This window comes from Coloeus monedula (assembly GCF_965178545.1).
Source record: "Coloeus monedula genome assembly, chromosome: 2".
Taxonomy (NCBI): domain Eukaryota; kingdom Metazoa; phylum Chordata; class Aves; order Passeriformes; family Corvidae; genus Coloeus; species Coloeus monedula.
This window is the reverse complement of record NC_138782.1, coordinates 33,642,270-33,667,787: the sequence shown is the minus strand read 5'-3', so window position 1 is coordinate 33,667,787 and position 25,518 is coordinate 33,642,270. Positions and strand designations below refer to the sequence as shown.

General features: G+C 34.8%; 1 protein-coding gene across 1 annotated transcript in view; it reads left to right on the top strand.

Moving 5' to 3' along the window:
• DNAH8 (dynein axonemal heavy chain 8) overlaps nt 1-25,518 on the top strand; it is a gene marked incomplete at both ends in the record, with an annotated part of 113,127 nt that overhangs the window by 81,541 nt on the left and 6,068 nt on the right. Inside the window, 18 exons of the mRNA XM_082276731.1 lie at nt 480-617; nt 931-1,058; nt 1,787-1,958; nt 3,317-3,472; nt 4,773-4,928; nt 5,948-6,130; nt 6,593-6,698; nt 7,492-7,744; nt 7,847-8,037; nt 8,402-8,523; nt 10,513-10,631; nt 11,932-12,134; nt 13,011-13,084; nt 15,356-15,508; nt 18,021-18,176; nt 20,192-20,308; nt 21,469-21,570; nt 21,952-22,112. Of these exons, the coding sequence (XP_082132857.1) occupies nt 480-617; nt 931-1,058; nt 1,787-1,958; nt 3,317-3,472; nt 4,773-4,928; nt 5,948-6,130; nt 6,593-6,698; nt 7,492-7,744; nt 7,847-8,037; nt 8,402-8,523; nt 10,513-10,631; nt 11,932-12,134; nt 13,011-13,084; nt 15,356-15,508; nt 18,021-18,176; nt 20,192-20,308; nt 21,469-21,570; nt 21,952-22,112 (2,690 nt within the window). The remainder of the gene's footprint in view (nt 1-479; nt 618-930; nt 1,059-1,786; nt 1,959-3,316; nt 3,473-4,772; nt 4,929-5,947; nt 6,131-6,592; nt 6,699-7,491; nt 7,745-7,846; nt 8,038-8,401; nt 8,524-10,512; nt 10,632-11,931; nt 12,135-13,010; nt 13,085-15,355; nt 15,509-18,020; nt 18,177-20,191; nt 20,309-21,468; nt 21,571-21,951; nt 22,113-25,518) is intronic.

Genomic DNA, 25,518 nt, shown 5'->3' with positions numbered 1-25,518 from the left:
TTTTAGCAGCAGTAGGAAGTTTCACTGTTTTAGGATCATTTTCTAGCAGGTAAAAGCAATATTGTTAGATGATAAAGAACTTACAAAATGCACTGGTAAGAGAGGAAATTACATGTAGTCAAAATATATAGTCAAGTAAGAAGATAGAGTGATTGTTCCTCTAGTCTAATCAATATGTACAGATCAGAAACCTTACTTCCTTAACCAGCTTCTTGAAATGTAATTTTTTTTTTTTTGAAGGAAGAAAGTTAACAATATATAGTAGAACTTTAGGTACCGGATTGTTATTGAACAAAAAAAAGATCCTATCTTCAGTATATATGTGATACAGTTTTCAGCTTAAATGTTTTTGATATTTATGTAAAAGTTATTTTGGTGTATTATTGTCTCATGATTACCAGCTAAGCAGGCTTAAATAGTTCACTGAATTATATTAAAATCTTATATGATTGTACTTTTAATATTTTTTCTCTTTGCAGGCTAACCTGGCAAAACAGGAAGGTCGTCTGAAAATAGCTAATGCAGAAAAAGAAAAGGCTCAGGCAGAATTAGATGAAAAGCAAGCTGAACTGGATAAAGTTCAGGCAAAGTTTGATGCAGCAATGAAGGAGAAAATGGTGAGATATAAGTATTTTAGTCTTAGGAAAAATGCTTGTAAAATATTTTCATGCAATTAGTATTTGCTGCAAACACACACTTCCCTGCTACGTTGAATAACATGGATGAGATTCAGGTGTAAAAATAAGAGATTTAAGTCTATATTCTCTCCTATTCCTTTCTTTCTGTGAATAGGAACATATCAGAAAATAGATGCCCTTAAGAGTCCTCAAGAATGAGATTTAAATAAATAAAATAGTTATAATAAATATACATTTATTATACATTTTTGCATTCTATGATTAAAATAAGTAGGATTTTTTTCAATTTTAGGACTTAGAAAATGATGCAGAAACATGCAAAAGAAAGATGCAAGCAGCCTCTACGCTTATAGATGGACTGAGTGGAGAGAAAGTTAGGTGGACTCAGCAAAGCAAGGAATTTAAATCTCAGATTAAAAGGTATCAAATTCATTACAGAAAAACAAAAAAGAAAATGCATGTAAAAACTGAAGTGTTGGTAAGCAATTTAGCAGCTTTAATCATCGTACTTAATTTTCTTCCTGGAAATCTTAATATAGTAAGGCAATCAAATGAACTATCCTGAAATTTGAATTTTCCTCCTATAAGTAGGAATACATGGGTGCTGAGTGCTAGTATTTCAGTTAAGAGCAATACCTCTGATTTTGGAATTAGCTTCCAAAGAGATTTTTAGTAGTGCTGGTTTGTGCCTGTATTACAGCTGCTTCTCCAGCCCCCCTAATAGTGCACCTTGTTCTGCTGTCACTGGGGAAGTGAAACCTTCAGATAAGCTCAGCTTTTGTAGAACACTCATGTTACCACAAATTTCCTATGGGGAAATTGGGCATTTCTGGTGAGCTCTACTCTCTTCAATAGAACTAGGCTTGTATCTTTGATAAATATTGTATTGCAGATGTATTTTTAAGAAACACACCATTTTCTTGCTGCAGTTAGGAAAGAAGGAACAGTTGTCATCAGGGCTTTGTTGTTTTGTAGGGGTGAAGACAGCGTTTTCATAAAATACTACTTTTAAGTTTTGCCACAAAAATGCTTTGGAAACATAACACATTTTTTAAAAATCTAGTTATGTTTCAAAAGCTGTTTGTCTAAGTCATTAGAAATTGAAATTGTGCATCGCCTTTTAATGATAATATTTCTTCCTTTTCTAGACTTGTGGGAGATATACTGCTCTGCACAGGCTTTCTTTCATACTGTGGACCTTTTAATCAAGACTTCAGGAACCTTTTGCTTAAAGACTTATGGGAAACAGAGTTGAGAGCTCATAAAATCCCCTTTTCTGATGATTTGAACCTGATTTCTATGTTGGTAGATCAACCAACAGTAAGTTCTTGCTGCTTGGAGGGTTTAATTTGAATTTTCATTAGCATCTTCTATGACTGTTAGCCAGCATCATGCGTGCTTAGAGAAGAACTATAATCCCCAATACTCCAAATATTGCTGTGCTGTGTAGTTCTGTGATTTCCAAATGCTCTTGGCAATTTCCACTAAATATAAGTATTGAGGAATGGTTAGATAGATAAGCAGGTTATGTATTATAACCAATGATATATTCTGCAATTACACAGTTGCCAGTAAGACCACTGTCAAGTAGGTTATTTTGAGAAACCACAGCTATAGATCACATACCTGCTTGTTATGGTTTAACCTCAATCAACAACTAAGTACCCCACAGCGACTTGTTCACACCCCTACTCCACCCACCCTCCCCCGTGGTGGAAAATCAAATTGGAAAGAAAAGATAAACCACTTGGGTTGAGACAAGAACAATTTAATAATTAAATATATATATCAATAATGCTGCTGCTGCTGCTGCTGCTGCTAATAATAATAATAATAATAATAATAATAATAATTAATAGTAACATAGCCCGAGAGAAACAAGTGATGCACAATAGAATTTCTCACTGCCTGCTGACCAATACCCAGTCAATTCCCAACCCTCTTCTGAGTAACTCCCCCAGTTTATGTAGTGGGCATGGCATTCTATGGTATGGAATATCCCTGTGACCAGCTCAGGTCAGCTGTCCTGGCCATGCTCCCTCCCAGATTTTTGTGCAGATCCTCAGTGGCAGAGCACAGGACACTGAAAAATCCTTGACTTAGGGTAAGCGCTACTGAGCAGCAGCCAAAACATCATTGTACCAACATTATTCTCATACTAAATCAGAAAAACACAGCAATGTACCATCTACTAAGAAGAAATTGAACTCTCTTTCAGCCTAAACCAGGGCACTTTAAAAACAGTGGGTTTGGTCATAATTTAGAAAAGAATACATACACTCCTTTTATTCAATGTGAATGTATAAGAAATCAAAGTGAGGGCAATGACAGAATCTTCAATTTTCCTTCAATAAATATTATTTCCCAAAAACTCTCTTAGCCTGGTCTTCACTTAATTGTCCCCAATGTTTAATTTGTCTGCCAAGCTGTCTTGTGATATCCTTACACTTTAAAATACACTTTTAATGATTCTATGTAGTTAAGAACACCCATAAAAATAAAATTCCAGAAATATCTTCATATCTGCATTAATAATTCTTTATCAGGTTCAGATATGCATTCCCTTTGATGTCCATGGTTCTTCTTAGAACAATGTTAATTGAAGAATAATTCCAGCAGTAATTTATTCCAAACTAACTTTTTTCTTAATCTCTTTTTATAAAAAATTTGTTCTTTAGATTAGTGAGTGGAATCTTCAAGGACTGCCTGGAGATCACCTCTCAATTCAGAATGGTATCATTGTCACTAAGGCATCAAGATACCCACTTTTGGTAGACCCACAGACTCAAGGAAAAGAGTGGATTAAAAATAAAGAACAGGATAATGAATTACAGGTAAACAGTGTCTTAAAGGAATGGTGTGCTCTATTATACTCCTTCAAACATTATTGCTTTAGAAGGGGGTTGCAGTTGAGTCAGTGTGATATGAGATAACTTTAACATGTGTGGAAACTGACAATCATGTAGATGCATCAGCAGGAAACTTGACAACAGCTGTAAATCCCACTCAAGGGCTTGGAAAAGACTATCTAACTTGTATGAACTCTAGCAAAAAGCATAAAAGAGAAGGAAGTAACCTTTTGTTCAAGATGGGTGAGTATGTTCCCTACACAAAAGAGGACAAAGAGGTGATAAGTAAAGCAAAAGAGTATAATATGATATTACTAAAGGAGAGTAAATTGGGCAACCATTAGTAACATTACAGATAATCACAGGATAAGTTACAGCTCTGAAAGCATAGGCAAAGTGCCTCAACTGTTGCAGTCCATAATTTAGGACCTGAGAGGGTATTCATAATGAGGTTGTCACTACAAAAGGAAGTTGAAGAAAACCAGCTGAAGCAAACCCAAGAAAAATTTGCATATCCTAACATTACTGCAATATTCACAGCTCTTTTATAGCTTAAGCCAATAGGGTAAAATGTCTGCTCATGAAATATAATACAAAGATGTTAATGTGTCACCATTTGCATCAAAAATTGTTTTTTCCCAAATGATGTGGCATGGCAAAAGGAATCTACATTTTAAAACTCAGCTGAATGTTGAGAAAACTCATATGTCCTGAATATCAATAAATTTTGGAGGGTTTAGCATTAGTTAATTATATAGCTTGCTAGTTTATACATGCTTTTTAATAATTTCATATCTTAGGAATCCCATTTCACGAACTATCAATCTGAATTCATAATATTGTAGCAGCGATTCATTTTTAAGACTGAGTTCAGATTTCCAGAAAGAATTTCTCTGCATGTCAAAGCTAAAATTAGAAAATCTAGTCCTTCTAGGACATAGAACAGAAAATTAAAGGCTAGGTGCCTCTGATTTCTAAAATATATGTACCATCTTTAATACGCAATAAGCGGTACCAGCTTTATTTAGTACATTATTCCTCTGATAAGGAAGTTCTGAGGATTCAATTACAGCCAACCTTTTAATTCACCTTTTTATGGTACTTTTCATGGTACACACAGAAGTATTTCTGCGTAAATTGCTGCATGGTCAACATTTATAGCACCTTCTTTAAAATGCAACTAACAAAAACAACAAAAAAGTTCAGATGGTTAGATCTGTGGTTTTCATGTAAGACTTTGAGGAAATGCTTTGTCCTTACACCAATTTATAATTTACTTTTTGAGGTAACAACTCTAAATGACAAGTATTTCCGACAACACCTAGAAGATAGTCTTTCACTGGGACGATCACTCCTGATTGAAGATATAGATGAAGAGTTGGATCCAGTCCTTGATAATGTATTAGAAAAAAATTTCATAAAATCTGGATCTGCTTTTAAGGTTAGTAATCAAACAAAATAAGTGTAGTAAGTAGTTAGCCTAGTGACAAACATCATTTTACCATTGTTACAAACGCCTGCTGAATCAGGTAAACTTTGTATTCAGTAGAGAAGTGCAAATAATCAAACTAAACTAATAAAATATAGGAGACAGAGCCTCAGCTGTGTAGTAAGTTGACGAGTCTAAAATAGTGTTTAACTACCAGAGTTATTACTGAAGATTCCAAACTGGAACCAATTATGCTTATCTGATTAAATGCTTAAAATTCTCTCTCTTGATTTTCAAGCAGTGCAAATACATTTAAGGGAGTGGTTTCGTCCTACTCCTTTGTAAGCCAGGTATTTGAAGGCACCTTGGAGACTCATATGTTAGAGCCTCATATGCCCCACACTGCCCCATGGCAGTGGGGTTGGAACAAGATGATCTTTAAGGTCTCTACCAACACCAACAATTCCATGATTCATACTACGATATACAGTGATCAGATTTCCTTGTGCCCATGCAGCTTTTGAGTTAGACAGCTGTTTTGGAATATGTTAATTCTGTAAAAATTTCTTTGGAAAACTTGGAATATATTTTTAATTTCTTTGGAAAGATTCTTTGAAACCTGTGTAGTCTTAATGAAGATAAAATGTATATCCACTAATTTCTGTTCCATTGTTGGATCACATAATTCCTTTTTTCTTGGACATAAGAGAATGATGATTTCTACAAAGGTCAGCAGCTTCTACCACCTCTTCATTTGAAGTGTGATTAGAAATAGAATGATTCTGAAGCTGTTAATCAAAATCCAAAGTGGAAGTAACCCCTATATTTAGCTGGAGGGAAATGCTACTTTTATAACATACTCTAACTTCTACACTTGGTCATTAACTTTTATTTTCATGACAAATTTGAATTGAGAAATAAATTTCCTCTCTCTGGCATTTCAAATACTGTAATTTTTTTTTCGGTCAATACTACTGAGTTTAATAAAGCTCTTTTTCCTCTGTTTAATACTATTTTTACTTAATCCACAGGTGAAAGTTGGTGATAAGGAAGTAGATGTGATGAATTCATTTAGATTGTACATTACTACAAAGCTACCTAATCCTGCTTTCACACCTGAAATTAATGCCAAAACATCAATTATCGATTTTACTGTTACAATGAAAGGACTTGAGAATCAGTTACTGAGAAGAGTAATACTTACTGAAAAACAGGTAAGTTAACAGTACACATAAACCATAGTGATATGTAATTTTTCTTCCATTTAATTGGTTTTGGTATGTAGAAAAAAAAAGTTCAAATGGAAAAAAGACGTTAACCATTTTCTAAAATTATATTCATATTCAGTATAGACATTTCCAAATAACAAAAATATATTGGGAGGCTCTTAAAATATATATGACTGTCAGTACAGCACAAACAATTAAGCACCAGGATTTGACATTGACAAGATACATCATAAGATACTCAATAAACACTGCTTAAAAAAAAATTTGTTATTAAAAACACACTTTAGATACCAAGAAAAGTAAAATGCACATTTCATGACTGGATCCAGCTCTTCACCTGTATCTTCAATCACAATTCATGAGCTTGAAGAATCAGCAACTGAATTTTAAATATCCCTTATGGTTGCAACCCATAAAGTGTCATGCCAATTTCTTGTTTTTCAACAGGAGCTAGAGGCAGAACGAATTAAACTCATGGAAGATGTAACTTCTAATAAGAGGAAGATGAAAGAACTGGAAGACAATCTTCTTTACAAACTAAGTGCAACCAAAGGTATCAAAGTGTTAATCAGATTAGGTAGATAATATGATTCGCACTAGATCCTTTCCATACAGAAACTGATTTATCCATTTAAGATGCAGTAAGAGAATATACAATGGTAGGAGTATGAAGACTATGAGGGATTTGGTGCTATAGCATGCCACTATATCCAGACACTTAAGTTTAACACCTAAACAAGTTTTGTGAAATAAATCCATTTTTTGAGCACTTTCTGTCAGATGAGACAAGGTATCTGACCACGGGCAAATCTTTAACCCACCGAAAATGTAAATTAGAATGACCTGGCTTAACATTGTGTTGGAACTTTTCTGCAGGACGTTATGAGCCTGAACATGATCAGTTCAGAAACTGGTAACAGAAAATCAATGAGTAACTGCTGGAGATTCATGAATATTGTTGAGTGACCATTTCCCTTAGGACCCTAAGTCTTTTTTACTTTGAATGTGCCACTGAATAGACTTCAAAATAATTTAAGTATTTTATTGACTATGTATGTTATGGGCATAAGATAGGTGACTTCTCTAGTACATGTTGCAATGCTGTTGGTATAAGTACGTTTGACATCTTTTGAATGCATTTGCTTAAAAATGCTTGATGTAAAAATAATTTTTAGTATTACATATCCTGTTTGGTCTCTATTTCAAAAGCTTTCTGTTATTCAGTAAATCATTTCAATTTTTTAATAAATAATTCCTGTAATTTGGCCTTTTGTTTTTTCTATACATACGAAGTGAAAATATTGTTACAAAAATATTGTTACAAACATCCAGTATTTGCTTTTTAGGTTCACTAGTGGACGATGAATCCTTAATTGGTGTCCTGCAAACAACTAAGCAAACAGCTGCTGAAATAGCTGTAAAGTTGTCTGTGGCAGCAGAAACTGAAGTGAAGATTAACACTGCTCAGGAGGAATATCGACCTGTTGCTACACGTGGAAGCATTCTTTATTTCCTTCTTACAGCAATGAGCATGGTCAATAATATGTATCAAACTTCACTGGCTCAGTTCTTGAAGCTATTTGATCAATCCATAGCCAGGTAGGAAGACAATAATTTTTCCTACTATTCAGATGTTTGCCTTTCCAATGTATTTGCTGTTATTAACGTGTGTTTTCTTTGTGCTTTGTTTTCATGATTTAGGTCTAAGAAGTCTCCTGTGGCTCAGAAAAGAATCTCAAATATTATTGAACATCTTACATTTGAAATTCACGCATATTCTGTTAGGGGCCTGCATGAAAACCACAAATTCCTCTTTACCCTCCTCCTGGCTTTAAAAATTGATATTGAGAGAGGACATGTGGAAAACAGAGAGTTCCAAACTCTCATTAGAGGTAAGCTTTAAAAATTGTGTTATGTGTAGAGCTAATTCAACCTATTTAACTTTTACACCATTTCAAAGTGTTGTTTCTTTATCTACATGGTTTCTTCCAACGGTTCTGTGGGAACTGGGCTTGTTCAGCTTGGCAAAGGGAAACCTTAGAGGAGACCCAATAGTAGCCTTCCCACACCTGTGAGAAGGCCATTATAAGACTTAAGTTATCCTTTGGTATGAAATAAATCTTAAATACACAAGAGTACAGTTAGTATCCCAGAGAAAATGACTTAGGTCAAAATAGATAATTTAAAAAGAAATACCAATTATTTCTTGACCCCTGGAATATCATGTATATTTCATCAGAATGTTTTTATCCACAGGAGGTGCAGCTTTGGATCTACAAGCTTGCCCACCCAAACCATGTCGCTGGATTCTTGACATGATATGGCTGAATCTAGTGGAGTTGAACAAACTTCCACAGTTTGAAGAAATTTTGGAACAGGTGATATTTGCTAATTATCTTTTAAATGTTAACAACCAGTTTTGTCGTCATAATTCTGTTTCCACAAAAATACAGAATAACATCATAGAGACAAACAAATAGGTAGCATGAATGGGGGTATGTTTATTTATCTGCTTTCTGGTATTTGATACTATAGTAATTCAGGTAGAAAAAGGAGAGAAGTAACAGGAGCAAAGGAAAAAGGAAGTCAATAAAAGAGCAAGAGGATAAAAAGGTAGAGGTATCAAAAAGGCTCATAAAATTAATCCGAGTGTCAGGTTTTAAGTTACAATGTTGTCTTCTGTCTTGAGTCTGGGGTTTTTCACAAGTGAATGATTTGCTGCTTGTTTTTACACACTCATTTCCATTCCAAGGTTAACATGCTATTCAGATACGATGAGCTAGCTATAAATGCATTGTTTTATTGAGACATGCGTGAACTTATAGGCACATAAGCTTGTGACATGTTCAGTTTGGTAAGTTTTTCTTTTTTTAGTGTAGTTAAACCACTCCCTAAGCATTCCTTGTACCTAAGCACTCCTAGTTAATCAGGCTGATAGCCAGGACACTAAGCTCTCCTCGCTGTTACGGCATTGGCCAGCCAAGTCCATTTATTGCCCTGAAGGGCAGCTGATATTTTAGCTAGATAGTCACCTGGAAATGGTCCTGGCTGTTTCCCAACTCTGTATCAAGGCAAGATCAGGGTACATACCAGCCCAATTCTTCCAGTTTTTGGTTTCTGGAGGTATCAAAATAGGATATATTAAGTTAGGAGAAATTTGGAGAAGCTTTAGTTAGGTTGTTCACTTTGGGTTGTTAGGGCACCAGAACCTTATTCCTAGAAAAGTCCTTTCACCAGGGCTTTTCTAGAATGTGTGCAAATAAAATTTTAGACTCCAAAATAGTTAGGTGACCATGTTACCACAAAAGCCCTCTTTTTTAAATTAATTTTTTAGAACTGTCTTACTTTTGTCATGTAGTTGCAAGTTAAAAAGTGACAATTAAAATGATTTTAGTAATAGATAGAAATGGAATATGGGAGGGTGCCAACTAGGATATCAGTTAAAAATGCAAATATGGTAAAAACATCTTTTTAATACTTATATTCATCCATTAGAAATGCTGTTCTACTTGACTCATTGTATTAAATACAACTGTATCATTATTCATTTAGATAAAAATAGAAAATTATTTAAAGTGACAAAAAAGGACTGAGAATTATATGCCCAGTTCTCAAGATGTTTCCTGTGCTTTTCTTTTTTTCTTGCTAGTTTAAATTTTTTTTTCTCCTCTAAAAAAATAAGTCTCAGATGCCTAGTTTAACATAGACATCTTCTGCTTTAAACCTTTATCAGTGCATTCCTTGTTCTGTTCCCAGTGATCTGAGAATATTGCAGTAGCTGACCCTTCTCAGTCATGGCATTAAAGGCTCAATTGCATTTTCACTATGTTCTGTCCACTGGTGTTCCTTGTCCTATTAGGTCATGGGTTCTAAGAGGTGCCTAAAATTGTGATCATATTTGTGGTCAGATTTATTCTTTCTCAAGCCAAAGGCTTACTAGAATCTTATACTTTCAGTTTGTGATTCATTGTCTGGCTAGACTGTATTTGGAGAGATTTTTCTGGTCCTCTTCATACTCTGTGATCAAAAGGAATTAATTAATCACTCACAGTATGTTCCTCTTGTAGTATAGAATCCTTCTGCTAATTACTGATTTTTCTTAAGTAGCTGCATGTGTTTGGGAGGGGAATGCATAGATAGCTAACTGGCTTGAGAGCCTGCATCTTAACACTAATTGCAACAATTGAATTAATATTTTTTGTAATATTTTAATAGCGATTCATATGGCATATGTCTTAAATGCTATAGGCAATGTTACTTGTAATATACCCTAATATAATAACAGCCTCTCATCAAAAGCTCCATTTGCAAGGGGATTTTACTGCAGCTGGAATATATTTATCTGTGTGTTAATGTAATAAATTTAGATAGCTGGAAGTGATAAGCAATGGAAAAACTGGTTTGATAAAGATGCCCCTGAGGAAGAAATTATACCTAATGGATACAGTGATTCACTCGACACCTTTCGCAAGCTTTTACTCATCAGGTGAGCATCTTCAGAAATTTTGGGAACTTACACAGTTGCAACACGACGTGTCTCAACCTATCAATATGCTATTAGCATAATAGTGTAATTTTAGTTATCTCTGGATGACATTAAATATCAATTCACTCACATGAAATGTGTTTTTATTCACTTACTTCAGAGCTATCCTCTGCCATCTAAAGGTATTTATAGAAAATATTTTTTAAAGCTTTGCTTTTACATCATCACAAATGGAAACTGGGAACCATATTGCATCCTTCTTTGAGAAGCCCATGAAAAATTAGAATAAACCAGATAGTTTTCAATTTTTTAAGATTTCTTTTAAAATTAACTATTTTGAATAGCTTTAAACAAGTATTAAAAAAAAATTCTAAAAGAAGAGAGATTCTGAAAATGCAAAACCGGTATTCAAAACCCCATGTGAAAAGTGTGCTATAAATTATATCTTTTGCATCATATAAGATCTCTGAGATCTTGGGATTAAATGGATTTCCCCAAAGAAGCATTCATCTGCCTTATGCATGAGATCATATCTTCCTCCTTTCATTGTATACTTTCCAACTGCTGTAACAAATAAATCAGAGATACTATGAAAAAACCCAGCAATATTATTTTACTAGACCGTGATTTGTCTTTGGAGCAGATTCAACCTGTGCAGTAAGAAAAGCTAGAATCTGATGGAAATACCACATTGTTAAATGCTCTACACCCTAAGAGGGAGGGGAGCATCTAAGTCCTAAGCATTTAAATAATCTTCAAAAATTGAAGATTTTCAAAGTAATAAATTTTATCCAGAAGTAGTTGTTTGTTTGTTTTTCTGTGGTAAAAACACTCATCACCAACACAAATGCAATCCAGTGCAAAAGAGTTGAGTTTGTACCCTAAAAGAGTAACAGACCCAGTGAATCATCTGCAGAGTTTTACTAAAGGGCAAAAACCATCTTACATTTCCCTCTTTGTGTTCTCAAATACAAAAGTTGTGTTTAAAATGAAACATGTCCCAACCTAATAAAGATGCCTAGAACAGAAGATTCCAATGCAAACAGTTAAGGCAAAATTGCAAGCAACTGGAAAGTATCAAACAGTCCTAAGTAGAGGGATGACCATCTGCTCTGCCTGTTATATCTGTAAAGACAAACCTACAAGCATATATATAAATGTCTGTGTATGTATACATATATATATGTATTATGATTAAATAAAAATCCCTCTATTTGATAAAAACAGAAATTCTAATTTAAGTCTGATCTTGGAGGAAGAGGCAGTGAATTTATATCTTTGTGTGTATTTTAATTTCTAGGTCTTGGTGTCCAGACCGAACGCTTTCCCAAGCCAGGAAATATATTGCAAGTTCCTTGCATGAGAAATATACAGAGCCAGTTATTTTGAATTTAAGAAAAACTTGGGAAGAAAGTGACATGCGAACACCTCTCATCTGTTTCTTGTCTATGGGATCAGACCCAACTGACCAGATTGATTCCTTGTCCAGGAAGCTTAATTTGGGTATGAAAGTAATTATTCATTGTCATATGTTAAGATACAGAGGGGCAGTGTAAGTAATTTCAGAGATATTTTTTTCTGAGAAGTATTTCTTAAATTCTTTTTTTCCTGAAACATCATCTTAGAGATAACATAATATTTTAAATAGAAGACAGTATGCCAAGAACCATTCTGTATGAAGTTGGACAGTAATTCAGGTCTTTTTTTTAATAAATTGTTATCATCCTTCCCTGTGATGATAACTTTTTAAGTCCTTGTGAAACAATTCTTGTTTTTAAATTCTGTTATGGTGACAATAATGTTTTCTTGTTTTAACTGCAGGTAATGTAAAAATCAGTAATGTGTTTAGAAGATTACTTCGTTACAGAAAATAGCTTCAAGATCTATGTTTGTATATTCTGGACTTCAGTTCCACATTATATGGAAGTTTTGAAAAAGTGTGAATACAGATTGTGTTGAGAGTAGATACATATATTCTTGACATTAGTCACATTAGTATGTTCATAAGTGCAGTTTTACATCTTTGCATTGTGTTTAAGTACACTTAGAGTAAAATCTCTGTTCATATTTCAAATGCTCTGGCATTGTTAAAATTTGGCACAAATTCATATTCACAGTCGTGACAGTCAGTTTTTAACATCTGTAAGTATTGTGTATTTGTATTTCAATGTTGTTACACAAAATGTCAGTGTTTAGAAAATGTATACATAGTAGCATAATATGATGGTGAAGAGATTCTGCTTTCATAAGTATATACTTTTGCATTAGGTTTATTTCATTGCGCTGTATTTATATCACTGCTTTTTGGACTGAATTGAAATTCTTACTTTTTCTCAATAATGTAAGTTCATTAATCTTAAATTTTCAAATATGTTATAGAATGTAGGACCATCTCTATGGGCCAAGGACAAGAGGTTCATGCACGCAAACTCATAGAGGTGTCGATGGAGCAGGTGGGAGAAAAACATTGCGATATAAGTTGGTTGTCTGTTTGGGTGTCCTTTTACACCTCTTTAGCATGCAGTCTCTAATATTTTGCATTTTCATCCTGCTATCAGGCATATCTCAGGCTGAACATGTCTTTTTGAATGCCTGAGTTTAAAAACATTCCCCTGTGGGATATACATGTGGAGTCCAAGTCAATACTTCTGGCAGCAGTGCTACTGAGCAGTTTTCCAAAATCAGCACATTCCTGACTTACCACGGTACTGTTAATCAAGGGTAAAAGGACATTGGGTCCTGGATCTGTCATGCAGATCCCACCTCTTTATTGGAATTTCTTCTTAATCTCCTCTCCTTTAAGAGATACCTAGATGATTCCTATCTTCTACTAGATAAACTGGTGAGTGCACACATAGCTTAAAGTTGTCGATACAGAAGGATGTGCTTGCTCCCAATACTGTTTCACATTTTCCTTACAATTCTGCTAGTGACAGGACCTCTTACTCACCAGCACTTGGCTTCTCTTCATCATTGCTTTAATTGTCAGCCCTTTGGCTTTGTGTCCCAAGCATGTCTAAGAATTTCTAAACAATATACAAGAATTTTTCTTTAAATGTTTTAGTGTATTTTGTTATGGCAGATGATATTCTGCAACAGTAAAAACATGAAAAACCTAAGTAGTAGCTATAGAGAGATAGTAATCAAAACCCCAAATACAATGTAAAAGTTACAGTGCAAAGGTGGTACCTTCTGCTCAGCTGGACACTTCAAGGAGTTGTGGACAGTCTTGCAATTGAAGACATACAGCCTTAGTAGCCTGTGAACTCAAAATATGGGGAATTAATCATATACCTGTATTTTGGAGGGCTCGAATATCTCTGCTAATAGAGAACAGAACGTTAGTATTGGAGTATAGATGTACACCACTTTGGAAAAAGAAAAGAAAGAAATCTCTTTATAGCAAATGACAAATTTTATTAGGTGCAAATGCACACATACATCTGATATTTCTTTGTTTGTATGTCTAGAAGGGTCACTATCAACTCCCAGTTCATTGCAATGGTGAAAACTGGAGCATCCCTTCCTTTCTGCCCTTAATTTGAAGCACTTCAGCAGAGCTACTAGTAACAATTTCTCAACTGCATGCCTTAGTGCTGTACACATTTTGTGAAGGGAGGAACATGTAAACATGAGATTTGAAACTACAAAACAGAATTAGTGAATATGAAGACAAATACCTACTTGGTTTTTTTTGTACCTCTGGCCAGGAGTATATAATATGATTAAAACTGCTGTGCTGTGTTACAGGAAGATAATTTTCAAAAACTAAGTCTAATTCATTTGGAAATGTACAAAATTGATTAAAAATCTCTCTCAAAAAAGTTGATCCCCAGAAAAGAAGGAAAAAAACCCCATTCATTTAATATTTTTTTTAATATGCATCCAGTCACCATAAATATTTCAGTTATATCTTTTCACTAACAGTTACTGATTTCTTTTTAAATGAGCTAAAACAGAATTGTTGAAATGAAATTACAAGCTGTAATGAAATCCACTGTCCATCACTGTTTAGAACTGATTAAATAATGTCTCATTTTAATATCAGGCTTCTAATTCATCGGGCTTCTACAGTGATGCTACAAAAGCTGATTGAATTTAAATTCACAAGCAGAAGTTTAGAGAGACAATAATCAAACGAGAGCTTTCATGCAATTTGAGAGATGAATAGGATCAAAATAAGTGGAGGTTGAATTTCATGCAAATGCCTGTATTGCAGATAAACTAATTGGAGTTAAAAAACTTTTAGAGTCTTATTACCACCTCTTTACACTTACTTTAGATTATGTAATTAACAAATCAGTTTTAAAAAATACGTATTCCTTAAATTTCAGATGTTACTTTTCCACTCACATTCTTTTGGATCTGATGATAGGATGGTTTATTACTGGTGTTTTGCTGGGAGAGTAGTACAGGAGCTACTTTTTGCCACTAGATAGCACTGATACTTTACTTACAATATTGAGTCTGGTTATGTTATTTTCATGTTATTTTCGTTGAGAACAAGAGAATGTGGAAATAACTTTTGCACTAACTCATGTTTATTTGCATTATCTGTGCCAATATCCTATAATATCAAATGAGAATATATATTCAGGATCAGAAAAAAAGTTAAAAAAAATTACATGGAAAATCAAATTTGAGTCTTATATAGACAGTTGGCTTTAGCATTAAGAACAACTTGTTCTAAATTTTATATGATAATAGTTGATATCCTTATGTAGGGAGGCTGGGTGTTACTTCAGAACTGTCACCTCGGACTGGATTTCATGGATGAACTACTGGAGACAATTCTTACTGCTGAGATCCAGAATGACACATTTCGAGTTTGGATAACTACTGAACAACATCCTAAATTCCCAATTACACTGTTACAGGTTTGTTCAAATATTTGATTCAGGTACTTAATGAAAATTATTCAAATTAATCATGTAAATGGCAGCGAAATAAATGGAGGGAAAAACCCCAAAACCCAAGAAAAAAATGGACTTGCTTCACAATGTAAATATCACTTCAGACAGGGAGGTTACTTACCAGTAACTGGAAGTTCTTGATGATGCATTATGTTTGTGTGAGTTCATACGAATTCTGTACACAGAAACACTACAATAAAAACTGTTTGGTTTTACTTGTATCCCTTTTTGCCCAACTAGATGCCTTGTGAACAGATTAATGCCCACAAAAGCTCTTCCAGAGAAAGATTCCAAATCCCCCTGTAATAAATAAATGAAGTATAAATGGGACAGAAAACACATGGATAGCACATCTCAGAGAACATCATCTACCCGATTTCTTTGCATAAACTATAAATGGTTGTTCTATAGATATCAAGGATACACTTCTTTTTAAGACCAGGAAAATTGCCTAAACTCTTAGGAAGTGCACTTAAGTCACTGATGATGGTTCCCAGCACTCCCACAGTGAGTCATAATGCTACTTTAGTATCTACTGTAATAGCTGTGTGCTGACAATTCTGTGTTCCCTTTCCTCTAAAAATCAGTGAAGGTCTCCTTATTGGTTCTCATTCTCTCTGAATAAAAAGATACCTCACCTGACATCTAGCATGTGAAGGGGGGAAGGACTCCTGTCTTGAAAGAGTCTAGAGACAACCTTCAGAACTGAGAATCATCCATCACCATGGTCTTTGTATGGAAAGCTAGCTGTATGGACTCTTATATTCTCTCAACAGAAAATGAAGTCATCCTGCATCTACAAGGTGTTTATGAATAGTGAGGTATATAGACACACAGTTTGTTCAAAGTGAGACAAGAGAACTCAGCGGATTGCTAGACGAATCTTCACTGCATTTATCACAAATATTTCACATGTGATTTCCCACTCTATAGTGTCACATTACCTGTTAAAATGTTAACATATTCAGGGATTCCAGAACATGAATAATTGACAAACGAAAGCCCCTTCTCAGTAGAAAAGAGAACAATTTGCTTTGCTTTTTTAAATATAGAATGTTCATCAAAAACTGAACAGGATAACCTTTGAAAAGTGGAAATGCTGATTTTCCAGTGTTCCAATTCAGTCCAACAGTAACAGGAACACAAGACAGTGTGTTCATGGGCTGTCTGGCATTTACTCTCCTTTCTGTGCGTGCTACCATGTCACCCAAGCCAGACAGACAATTACTTACAGTTGGAGAGAAAAAACCCCTTTATTTTTATTTGGGTTCCTCCAGCATTTGCAATTATCTCGAGGAACAGAGATTCTGGTAAGGCCAGTCTGTGTCTGAACTTATAAATTGTCCCATGAGCATTATCCAGCACTGGAATGCAATAGCCCATAGGGATAAGTACTTACAACATTCTCTGATGTGCAAACCTGTGCTAACTAGCACTTCTCCAAATAATTTGCAGGTATGGTTTGAAAATTCAAATTGTGTAGCCACTCTTCCCATTAGGCAGTTTGCATGAAACTAGGGGGCTGAATTCTAAGGGGCTGTGGCAATTTACTACCACAAATGTGGACTCAAGGCCTGCTGACCCAGAGTGCTCAGGAATATTCTCTCGTGAATCTAATTTGCTATTGTAGACAGGCACAGAGTCCAGAGTAGCCACTGTGATCACAAAGATCTGACCAGAGGAGAAGTGAGATTTCTTTGTATCTACTCTGAAATTCTGGAAACAGCAATACAACACTTATCTTGTCATTTATACTGGATGCTTCTCTTCCATCATTCAGTCATTGAACCAGGGATATAAAAGCATATGCCTTCTGAAAAGCATGGTGACTACTTCTACGTCATTGATGAAAATTTTTAGATCCATGGCCAAGTGTCAGTGATGGTTTTAACCAACAGAAATTAAAGGTCTATGTTCAAAACCCTTCGTGGCTTAATCTAGTATGACTGCAGAAGAGAAGGCTTTGGGAAGACCTTATTGCAGCCTCGCAGTACTTGAAGGGGCCCATAGGAAAGATGAGGACAGACATTTTAGTATGGCCTGCTGCAACAGGGCAAGGGGTTCTGGTTTTAAACTGAAGAAGGTTTATTTGGATTAGATACAAGAAATAAGTTTTTTACAATGAGGGTGGTGAGGTACTGGAACAGGTGGCACCCAGAAAGGTGGTGAATGCTCCATCCCTGGAAAGATTCAAGGTCAAGTTGGACAGGACTCTGAGCACCCTGATCTATTTGAAGATGTCAGTGATCATTGCAGGGGGATTCAACTAGATGGCCTTTAAAAGGTCCTTTCCAACTCAAACTAGTCTATGATTTTGTGTACTCCTTTTTTGCAGTTTAAGTGCATATCAACTTTATTTCTACAAGTCTTCAGTTATTTACATTTTATTTATAACCAATAGTTGTGACATTTTCATATGTTGCTATTTTTTGTTTCAGTAAACAAATCCAATTGCTCTATGTTTTTCTTGTGACAGATTGCTATAAAGTTCACAAATGAACCTCCACAAGGTATACGTGCTGGACTGAAAAGAACGTTTTCTGGAATTAGTCAGGATCTCTTAAATGTTAGCAACCTGCCTATGTGGAAACCTTTGCTTTACACTGTAGCATTCCTGCATTCTACTGTTCAGGTATTTCTTAAAAGGCAAATAGTGTTGTAATATATGTAGTCACTTTAATACAGGTTCCTGCACAAACACATTCTGATATTTATCATAGCGTCACGCTGCAGGACTAAAGCTTTAATTTCTATAATCTATATTTCAAGGTTCATTATTATATCTTTTTTTTTAAATAGCTTTTAAACAATTTTCATATGATGGGCATTTTTTCTTATCTAACTTCAGCTGATTGAAAATTAGTCATTGGGTATAAGGGAAAAATTTCTCTCTGTGGTCAATAGAAATAGATAAGCCTGCTGAAACAGAAAAACAGCTTATCTGTCACAGCTGTTTTTATCTGAGTGAATATTTTTCTAGAGATATATGTCACTCTTTCTGCCCATTGATTTTAAAGGCAATCCAGATGACTAACTTGGAGTAGCTATTTTCTAGATGGCCAAAATTAAATAAAATTCTTATCTGTTTCAATGTGTTTTCTACATTAATTCCAGCATGAGAACGATGATATCTATACTTTGTACTTAAAGATAAATAAGTTTTGAGATCACAATAGATACTAATAATTTGAGCTCTCTGACTGCACCTTCTTTTCACCAAGGAGTTCAAAATAGTTATAAAACACTGCTTAAGCCTTAGGTTCTACTGAGCAGCTTGTATTTTTGGTGTAGGCAGTTGGTGAGAGAAGGACAATTTGTTGATGTTCCCTGTTAAGATACAGCATTCTGCATTATTTTCCTTCTTCTACCCTTTTTAAACAGTGAAAAAGTTGTTCTGTGTATTGCCTCAGGATTATACTGTTCTTGTGGAACTAGATGATCTATGCTTATTCAACCCGTCAGTATTTTTAAAAACTATTACAGCTATTCATCTACTAAGAAATTTTATTTATGAATTGCCAACCAACAAGCAATATATACATTGTCCTGCCTTTAAACTGACCAATTCTTAATATCCTTTGGTGACAAGATCATTATGATAAATATAGCTTAAGAAGCAATTAAAAAAACCTGTCAGGAAACCATTACACCTTTCTGTATGGTATTATTGTTTAATTCTGTCTCATCTGCTTATAGACAATAATTGATTTTGAAAAATAAAAGGTGGGGGTTTTTTTCAATTCTAGTTCTTTTTAAATATTGTAGCTCGGGTGCCTAAATGTTACTTCAGGTGTCAAAGACTGTCAGTCATTGCTGACCTGGTAATATAAAATCTGATAAATTTGTTATATTTATGTCACTTAGTTGAATTTAGACTGTAATTTATGCATTTGATAAATGTCGGCACTATTCAGCAACTTAGTTCTTAACTTCTTGAATTAATTTGTTCTACATTCTGAAAAAGAAATCATTGAGCAATTTAACTGAGGTGGCATTAACAAGTTTGTGAGAAATCTAATAGTGCTGGATGTTTGAAGTGTTTGGGCTACAGAATATATATTCACTTACTTTCATAGTTAACTATTTTTCTGTTACTACAACTGTTATCACTTTATTTCCAAATAGGTATGCAATAATAAATTTGAATAATGTAATGGTAGCAACCTTAAAATAAAGTTGTGAATTTTGAAAAATGTACATTAAAAAAAAAAATTAAAACAATAAGATGAAAGTGGCAACATAGAACCCGTTGGAAAATGGATCATAAATATAGGCGTTTGAAAATTTGAAACTGTCATTAGTCGACAGTATATGTAAAAAGAAATGAAAAACTGTGCAATTCTAAAATAATTAATTAATTAGTACAAAAATCTCATTATCCACACGGAAGTGAGGCATTGAAAACCTGTGACTTGTGAATTGATTAGTAAAGTTACTAATAAATGATTTTGTTGCTTTTTCTATAAATATTTATCCTTCACAGTATAACTTAGCTGTATTATTGATGTGTATGAGGCACACAGCCATTTCCTAGGCTACCTTTCTTCTCTAGTTCCATTCTTTACTCCACTGGTATTGTTATTATTGAAATTTATTACAGAAAAAAGTTATTTCATAAATATACTTGGTTTTAATTTTATTCTTAAGGAGCGACGCAAGTTTGGACCTTTGGGTTGGAATATTCCCTATGAATTTAACTCAGCAGACTTTACAGCCAGTGTTCAGTTTATACAAAATCACCTAAAAAGGATTGACATCAAGAAGGTGAATACTGAAGTCTGTATACAGTACATTTAAATGCTTTGTATGGCAGCAGCATTTTTTTTCCCTCATGTTACTATTTATCATAATTTACTCATTGCTATTCATTTAGTGCCACTTCCAATGATCAAAGGTTGAGGTTCTCTGCAAGAAAATCAAGCTGAAATATTTTATGTGCTGTTACGCATGTAAAAATACACAGTTGTTAAGAACCTTAAAATTTGTTTTTCTTTTTCACTACTATATCTAAAATTCGTAAGTCTGTATGTTACCTGTTTTGGAAAGGGAGATAAAATATTTGACGAGTTTCACAGAGCCAATCAGACTTCTCTACAGCTACCATTTGGTCTTCTACTACCTAGCAGGAAGTAGCCATTCCTTATGAAGCAGCACTCAGCCAAGAGAGAAAGATGAGAAACAGGGAGAAGGGGTGGGGTGGGGAGAGTGGAATGGGGAGTAAGAAGAGAGGCAATAGCAGCTGTGAGTGATTTCAGGTCAAACAAGTAATAATGAAATATATTATATATATACATATTATATCTTATATATAATGAGATATTGCTTCTAGAGAGCAAGTCCTATGAGGACTGGCTGAGGGAGCTGGGGGTGTTTAGCCTGGAGAAGAGAAGGCTCAGGGGTGACCTTATTGCTCTCTGCAACTCTCTGAAAGGAGGCTGCAGCCAGGTGGGGATCGGCCTCTTCTCCCAGGCAGCCAGCGACAGGACAAGAGGACACAGCCTCAGGCTGTGCCAGAGGAGGTTTAGGTTGGACAGCAGGAGGAAAGGGTTGTCAAGCATTGGAATGGACAGCCCAGGAAGGCTGTGGAGTCACTGTGCCTGTAGGTGTTCAAGAAAGAGCTGGACATGGCTCTAAGTGCCATGGTCTAAATTGGTGTTTGGTCAAAGATTGGACTTCATGATCTTAAAGGTCTTTTCCAACCTAAATGATCCTGTGATTCTATATTATAATAGCAGGATCAAGCCCAGCTCTTCTATAAAATTACAGAGTTGAGCTCAGTAAATACATTAGAAATAAAGTATTATTGTTATATGATTTTTTCATTTTACATTTCAGAATATTATGAGCTTCAGATTATATTGAAATTACCATCTTCTTCTTACATATAATAACTATAGTCTTTCATTTACTTTACTTGTATCCAGGGGATATCGTGGAACACAGTACGCTACATGATTGGAGAAGTACAGTATGGAGGCCGAGTCACAGATGACTATGATAAGCGTCTTCTTAATTGCTTTGCAAGGGTAGGAGACCTTGCAAATACAGTTATTTGTCATTTTTATTGGCAGCTGCAATACAGAAATCAGAAGGCCTTTCTGCTGAATATGCATTTCACCAGTTTACAAAACTTTTCAAAGTAAAATGTATTTTTCAAAACATCATTCTTTGGCATTGAGCTTCTTCCCCTTGGTTCCTCTTTGGTGAGGAGCAGAAGCTTAAAAAGACTTAGCTGGAAGTCAAACTTAGTAGACATAATTCTTAATGATTTACTGTTGTATTAAATTAAAATTAGATGTAGTATCTGAAACAAGAACCCTAATTCTCCAAGAGTAAAAAGGAGATTAAAAAGCCCTCAAGTAGCAAAATAATTGCTGACCTTTTTTTTCCCCATGGACTTTTCACAGGTATGGTTTAATGAAAATATGTTTGACAGTGCTTTCTGCTTTTACACTGGGTATAAAATTCCAGTTTGCAAAACCCTGGAACAGTACTTCGACTACATCCAGTTACTCCCTGCCATGGACAGCCCAGAGGTGTTCGGTCTCCATCCCAATGCTGATATTACGTAAGTAGATCCCAACATATTGAAAACAGAGAATGTTTCTTCTAGCATTTGGAAACAAATCCCTATCAAATGTTTAAGTAAAGTATATTTTTCATAGGAAACCTAGGATTCATGTGAATTTCACTGCTGAAGTGGAACACTTTCTGTGTATGTACATTGTTATAAATGCAGTTATCTTCAGCTACATTTTACATGTCCTTTTAAGGCAGTTGGAACTCATTACTTACTCCTCATGATGTTACTTTTTTAAATTGAAAGCATTATGAAACTTATATGAGCATGTGATAGGTGGTTCTATACAGTTCAACTAAAGAAAGTTTCTAGTATTTGCCTTCTGTTTCAAGCAGTTTATTTTTCTGTGCCTAGCTGTTAAATGATTCTCTGGATTGTCATTTGGTTTACAAGCATGCCTTTGGATGCAACTACAAACTTATGTTGCCATCAGTCCTGCCATTCCCATTATTTAAAAGAGGCTTTTCAACTGCACCAAGTACTAGTTCCATCTAAAATTTTATCTTTGACTCAATTCACTCTTTCATTCCAAATAATCTGTGTAACAGCTCGCCCTTTATTTCCTTCTAATATTATATGCCCTGTGAAAGGATATGAACGTAATAGTATTTTTTTCACTGAAGTTCTTAATAATTCTGCCATTAATTATTGCATTTTCATATGCAGTATGTCCACATTCCACATTCATTGTTTCTTCACATAGCTCTTTTAAATAAAACACACGTTATTCAAATGCTGAGTTGCTGTGAAAACCTAACGTCTTCCAACATTTTTGGATTAAACAATAATTTCCCACAATTTTTCAGTCTCAAAGTTGAGAGGCTGATACATGTCAAGAGGCCTGTATTCTAAGCATGCTGTGAGATGAGTACACAGTTTTATTGTCAACTCTGCCTAGCACATACCACTGTTAATATATGCTTGTGAAGAAGAGAATCTAAGAGTAGATTCTGTTTCAAGTCATTCTCAGATGCTTGCAAGACCTCCCCTCCAGAAATGATTAAAGAAGAAAGAAGAGCCAAGATTTAACAGAGAACTAAACAAAGTCTTGAAGAGAGACATGCTTTAGATCCAAAGTGAGGCTTGTAGGAGAGCTAATTTATAGGAGGAAACTTGAGACTAACAGTGTTCAGGGAGCTTTAGTGAGTAAGAACAGCTCTTTGATTTCTCTTAGTGCTCAGTTTTTCTTCCACTTGGTACCTCAGCATATTCTTGCTACTTTAGGCCTTTTTTTTTTTTTTCTTTCTGGTAGATTTTGCCTTGTAGGTATTTCTTTAGAGTTTGGGGGAAATGTTCAACAGCTTCAGGCTTTTTGCCGTGCTTTATCACAGTCTGTTTTAGGCAACTATGCACAGCTACTGTGTCTGAATTTCATCTTTGATGCACAGACCAAATGGATTAGCAGCCCATACAGTATAAAAGTTGTATTCAAATTCTCCCTATAATATCTTATCAAGTCGTCTCAGGGTATGCAGAAGGCTAACTGCTAGAATTGAAACCCTGAGAGAGCCAAGACCTCTCCATGTTACTGAGGACAAGAAAAATCTTATCTTTCACTAATTTGCTGTGACAGTTTTACAGTTTGGCCAAAAGCTCGATCTGTTGGTTCCAATTATAAGGCTTCAATGAATTTCAATGCTTTCATTTAGGATTAACACCTGAAGTCATTGAGAATGATTTCAACCTGCTGTATGAATCACAGGCTCTGAAAAAGCCACACAGTTAACAGGTACCTGAGCAGGAAACAAATATTCTGACAATCTTCTGCCAAACCCCCCTTCCCAAATGGTTCCCTACTGAAGCCTTAAATGTAGCTGAATTTTTGTTAAGCTATTGCAGGCTGGTGAATGTAGGGTTTTGAACATGGTGCTGCAATAGATATTGCTGTTTTCTACACAAAGCTGAGGCAATGTTTCTATCACATCCATTTTTTCTTAGTTTTAACTTCCAGTACAGAAAATCCCTGATGCCACAGATTCCAGCTATCAAATAATGGTAGTCTGTTACCTCCAAACTTTTTAGAAAACACTCTTAATAATGCCTTTTTGGAGTAAATCAAAATCTATACAAAATTAATTATCTTTTTTCTTCTTATGACACAATTCACAAAACTGCTTCAGGGGAAAACAATATATAAATAGGTATTGAGTGCTTTATCTTACATACTTTCAGGCAACACTGACACTATAAATGAGTTTCATTTAATGTTGCTGTAGCTTCCTTTATGGTTACTCTAGACTTCCTTAACAGTAGTAAAGAAAAATAGATCCTTGTAAAGTGCAATTTCTCTGACCACAAAGCAGACATCTAAAATACATGAGCTGAATTGGGCAATCTAGACAAAAGCCTGTTACGGAGACATCTACACATAGATATCTACATGTGATGAGGGTCAACCCATCACGTGCAACTGAGTCTCTTCTCAGGAGCACGGTGCTTCCTTTACAGACCTCTGCCATCTTTTTATTGTTATTGTTTGCATCTATACTTCATTTTATTTGCAACCTAAAGGAAAGTCAGGTTTTCCAAAGCCCAGAAAGGTTTGTGTTTGGTTTTTTTTTTTTTTTTTTCAGAGTGGTTTTTATGTTGAATATGCCCCAGTGGTATGTGAATGAAATTTCTTCTTGGTATTTCAATCTAACTTCCACACTGGAAAATCATTTTAATGTAAAGATCAAGATACATCTTTTTGTCTTTTCTATTTTTATTTACAAAAAAGTCTTGTTCAAACAGTAATTGTTATTTATACAGGATTCACATAATTTCTGCTCTTCAGAAGATTCCTAGCTTGTGTCATTGAGGAAAGGAATATCACTAACACTTGATTCTGTTCCTTTGATGTTATTTTTCAAAAGTCCTTCAAGTCCTTCTGTCCTTTTCCCCAAACTCTGCATATTGCCTTATTTTTAAATTTTTAAAATTTTTTTTAGATTTAGAAAGACCATTTTCTAAATTCTGTGATTTATTATAATTAAATTGGTGTAATAATCAGGGAACCTATACCTTCTACATAAAATAGTCTGCAGCAGTATTGGAATGATGGTGCTTACAGTGTGAAGAGGAAGGTTCACATCTCTCTTATCACTACTTGTTAAATCAGCAAGACACAAAGTAAAGGTTACAACCACCACTATGTCATCCAAATTACCAATGAAGCCATGAGTCCAAGAGAAATTTTATCTTTTATGCTTATACATAGTCTTGAATAAATCTTTCATTATTTTAATGGGGCCATAAATTGAAAAAACGCTTGAGAGTTTTGAGTCTAAAGTCAAGGGTTATGAAAAACCGTGAAAGCCCCCATCATGCCTACTTTCAGAAGAAATTATATCCTCTGAGAAGCAAACTCCCAGTAGTATTTCTTCTATTTTTCTGATTTATAGTCTTTATAATT